Source organism: Penaeus monodon, chromosome 36 (assembly GCF_015228065.2).
Source record: "Penaeus monodon isolate SGIC_2016 chromosome 36, NSTDA_Pmon_1, whole genome shotgun sequence".
Classification (NCBI taxonomy): domain Eukaryota; kingdom Metazoa; phylum Arthropoda; class Malacostraca; order Decapoda; family Penaeidae; genus Penaeus; species Penaeus monodon.
In genome coordinates this window covers 30,152,345-30,157,225 of record NC_051421.1, presented here as the reverse complement: position 1 = coordinate 30,157,225, position 4,881 = coordinate 30,152,345, and the positions used below count along the sequence as shown (strand labels likewise).

The 4,881-nt window shown below is 37.0% G+C and overlaps 1 protein-coding gene across 1 annotated transcript in view; it reads left to right on the top strand.

Annotated features, from left to right (window-relative positions):
- The first annotated feature begins 469 nt into the window (after positions 1–469).
- The window catches only part of LOC119595447 (fibroblast growth factor receptor-like 1), a 117,156-nt gene continuing 112,744 nt past the window's right edge, over positions 470–4,881 (top strand). The window contains exon 1 of the mRNA XM_037944567.1: positions 470–1,401. Coding sequence (XP_037800495.1) covers positions 1,386–1,401 — 16 coding nt within the window. The 5' untranslated portion in view covers positions 470–1,385. The remainder of the gene's footprint in view (positions 1,402–4,881) is intronic.

Here is a 4,881-nt window from a genome sequence, read left to right as displayed (position 1 = left end):
AGTGCGCTTTCTCAGTCCCATGCAAATCAGGCATTCGGGGCCACGAGTGAACGGTAATGAGCACGGCCTATATCGCATGCCAAGCTCACGCTGCGGTTCCAAGAAAGACAATTAGATTATATCATGAACCTCCGTCAGCCGTCAACTTGGAGCCGAGTTATTGCGCCGTGGGAGAGAGGCGTCGGCCGTCCCTCGCCACGGAAGCAACACGTCTGGCGCCACAGGTGCCCGAAGACACCTGAGTGAGACTGGTGCCACCCCGCGCTGCCGGGCGCACGATGTCGGTGGCACCTTGAGCGATTTCTTTCCAAAGTCCGTATCGAATGGTTTTCAAATATTCTAATTTCTTCAATTATTGGTAGAGATGAGAAGGTATGGATGAAAGACGGGATGAAAAGTGACTTAGACAGCTCTAAAGCGTAGTACGAAAGTTTAGGTCCGGGCGCGGGTAAAGTTCTCGGACCGACAGAATGGTAATCAGTGTCACCCCGGCAGCGCGGAAGGGAAGACAGAGCAGTATTTTCTGTCGCCTCTAGCCGTTCTCCCTCTCTCACACTACTGGACTTGTGAATTCTCGACTTAGTGACTGAACTATCTTCGCAATATCAAAACTCTGAATTCGAAAACGTTCGCGCTATAATTACTCGTGCTTTACAATACCTGGAAATATAATAATCGCGCTGGGAACGAACCGTGGCTGAATTTCGCGAGGATCGTCGCTTTTATATACATATTCCCCGAATCTAAATTGGATTAAAGTGAACTCCACAGAAAATCAAATATAATCTATTTTTCTCCTACAATCTATTTTTTAAAAAATGTGATCGCTTGGCAATACCACCGAAATCCAAAAATAATAATAATAATAATAAATCAGACATCAAAATCAAAATAGCAACGCCAATCACACCATAATTTAAGAATCCACCAACTAAGGAGAGAGAGAGAGAAAAAAAATCAAAAATCAAAAAAAAATTAAAAACCAGGGAGAAATCAAACCCCCCCCCCCCTCCCCTCAAAAAAATAATAATAATAGATAAAAAAAAATCTCCTAGACTCCCCTCATCCTCCTCCCCACACTCAAAATAAAACAAAATAATCCAACAGAGAGAATAAACCTCCCCCCCCCACCCCCCAAATAATAAAAAAAAGGAAAAAAAAATTAGCATTTCCAAACCACACCGATCTCCTCCTCCTCCTTCCCGCCCGTTGCCTCTGGGATTGCGAAGGAAGACTGCACGAGGATTAAAAACATGGATTACCAGCTGATCGAAGGAGTTTAAGGAGGCGAGCATGACACACAGGGATTGGGGGCTAGTCCAGCCTAATCGAGAGATTAAGTGAGACCTGAATCTAATTTGGCGTGTGAGCAAGTTTCAGCCGCGATGAGGGAGCAGAAAGGTGAGACTGATTTTCTGTTCTTTTTGCCTTTTTATGATTGTTTACTTCCCCCCCCCCTCATCCCCGGTTTTCTTGTTGAAAGAGTTCTGTCTTGGTGTTTTTTTTTTCCTTGTTTACTTTTTCCCCCGTTCTGTCTTGATGTTTTTTTTTTGTTTGTTGGTTTTGCGAAATTGTTGTATTTCGTGGTGCATCTTTTTTTCTTATTCAAAGCCTGTGTATTTGTTATCTCTATTTACATTTGTGATGGGTGTTTCTAATACATCGATTAATTATGATACTTTCCATTTTTTTTTTTTTTGTAGTTTTATAATTTTGTTATTTCAAAGATGCTGTATCTTGAATTATTGCGTTTTAGTTTTAGATATATTACTATACGTGAAAAGATATATCTATGTATATTAGGCTATATTTTCTAGGCTTCATGTGTTACGTATTGACAAGAGCTTTAAATGAGGTGTACATGCATGGGAAAGAATAATTCTAAAACAATTATAGACTATTAAAGTAAATATGCAAAAATGGAAAAAAAAAATATTTATATAAGATCCATAATACCATGATTGTGTGGCACAAAAATATAGTTCTATAATGTGAACGCAGCAATGAAAAAGTAAAAAAGGTATAGACCTACAATAGATGGGAAATTGCACCGCCATTTATCGTAGCGAATGCATAATTATGAGTCAAGAGTTGTTCCCGTAATATAAACTAAAGCTGGTGGTCGGAACGTGGATGTTGTGAACGCTAGCGAACAACTTTAATTTCTTCGCTCTTTTTTTTTTCGTTTTCGTTTTCGTTTTCCGTTTTTTTTCTAAATCCGTTAATGAGAAGTACTATTTTGTCTCGTGTGTGTGGGTGTTTTTTTTTTTTTTTTTATAGTAGTTGTGAGAGTGTTTTAGTTATTATTGTTATTATTATATGTCGATTTTCGAGTGTGGAAATATATATTGAGATTTTCGAAGTCGTGGTTAATATATTTCCTTCCGTGTATATGTTTTCGAAAAATATATCTTAAAAACAAACATATACATCTACTCCTCAATTTGAATTTCGTGTCTGTGTTTACGTTTTAGCGCTTATAACACTTACATATTTCAGGCCACTTGCTTCCCCTTGCTTGGTAAAATAGCAAGTGAAAAGAACTTCGGTGACCAAAAATTGTGTCTATACTGTACACTGAATTCAAATTTGCTCTCTCGCTCTCACCTGATAAAGTCTTGCGTCGTTTCGTACCTGATGCTGTAAAAATTATACAGAAGGGAAAATAAGTACATTTTGTTGGTTCTTGTGCGGGTGTTATGGGGGGGACGGTGGGCGTGTTATGGTTTTCCTTTTATATATTTTTTTTTCTTTTTTTTTTCTTTTTTTTTGGGGGGGGGTCTTTTTTTTCTTTTTTTTTTTTTTTTTTTTGGGGGGGAAGGTGCAGTTTATTGGAGAGGAGTTTTTATTTCTGTTATTGTCTTGGTAAAATCTGGGGATAATGCTAATCGTTGAGAGGGAGAGGGAGGGAGAGAGAGAGAGAGGGAGAGAGAGAGGGGGAGAGAGAGAGAGGGGGGGAGAGAGGGAGAGAGAGAGAGAGAGGGGGGGGAGGAGAGAGCGAGAGAGAGAGAGAGAGACAGAGAGAGAGAAAGAAAGAAAGAAAGAAAGAAAGAAAGAAAGACCTAAACGGGAGCAGAGGAGGAGGTAAACGTTTGAGCGCGAAAAACGTTTGAAAAATCCAGTGACGGTAACTGCCTAGTCACTAGCTCCAGGGAAGGGGGTAAGGAGGGATGGGGGGGGGGGTCAGGCTGGTGGCGAATAGGAGGAACGAGTGAGAGAGATAGCCAAGTATCTTTCCAGTTAATTGTGCATGAAATAAAAATGCATTTAGCGACCCACAGATTAGAAACGTTTGCATGACTATTATCCAATAGCGTTGCACTTTTTTTCACGTCCGTAGAGAAGCATGCCATGTGATATTTGTATTATCAAATTATTCTTTATCTGTTGTAATAATTCTTACCGAGTTTTTGTATTCATCGTGCATACTAATCACCATGGGATTTAAAGAGATTTCCGGTAAGTACAGCCCAGATAATGCAAATAGTTTGATTTTATTGCCGGTAATCTATGGTCGATCGCATTTTCAAAATATTCCAACTGATATATCGCGCATGATATTCATATTTATTAAATTGGAGATAGGGAGAGAAAAACGCTGATTGTAAGGGGAGAAAGAGAGACAAGGGAGAGAAAGAGAGAGAGAGGAGAGAGAGACAAGGAGAGAGAGAGAGAGAGAGAGAGAGAGAGAGAGAGAGAAGGGGGGTTGGATGGAAGGAGGGAGGGAGAGTAAGAGAGAGCGAGAGAGAAAGAGAGAACGAATGAGAGAGAGAGAGATAGATAGATAGATAGAAAGAGAGAGAGAAGAAGAGAGAGAGAGAGAGAGAGAGAGAGAGAGAGAGGGTGTGTGTAAGGGAGAGAGAAAGAAAATAAAGAAAGCTCAAAAAAAAGAAAAAGAAACAGAAAGAGAGAGAGGGAATCAAACACAACCCAAAAGACAGATCGACACGAGGGAGAGATAGAAGCACATTATACCAAAGGCGTAGTGCAGGATTGGCAATAAACATAAAGCATCCGCATTAGGACCGCCGGTGATATAACTGACAGAGAGAGAGATAAGGTCATCTGAATAACCAGGAAGCTCATGAAACAAACACGAGGAGAAACTATAAAAAAAAAAAAATAGTTTGAAAAAGTACCGTGCCACAGGTATGAAGTTTCTAATTATAGCAAAGGTGTGTGATGATTTACGAATATTCATTTAACCTTTTGGCCTGATTCATCTGATAGTCGTCATTATGTTTGATAGGGTAAGCGGCGCAATCAGAGTGCATCATGTGATGTGGGTATTCAGATAAACACACACACACGTACATACATGTATATATGTATGTGTGTATATATGGACACACACACGTGTATTATATGTGTGCATATATGTATACACACACGTATATAAACAAATAAAAAAGATATATATATGTATATACATATATATATATATATATATATATATATATATATATATATATACATATATATATATATATATATATATATATATATATATATATATATATATATTATATATGTATAAAATATTATTAATAATAGTTATATAACATACATTATCATATAAACACACATACTATAAAATATAATACTATATAACATACATATATAAATACATATATTTTAGTTTATTTAGTATATATATATATATTAATATATATATTATTATATGTATATATTTATAATAGTATTATGTATATATATAATATATTATATAACATAATATTAATATTAGCAAACATACTATAACACATATCATACACATAACACATAAATACATACTAACACACACGTGTGTGTGTGTGTGTGTGTGTGTGTGTGTGTGTGTTGTAGTTTATATATATATATGTATATATAATATATATATAT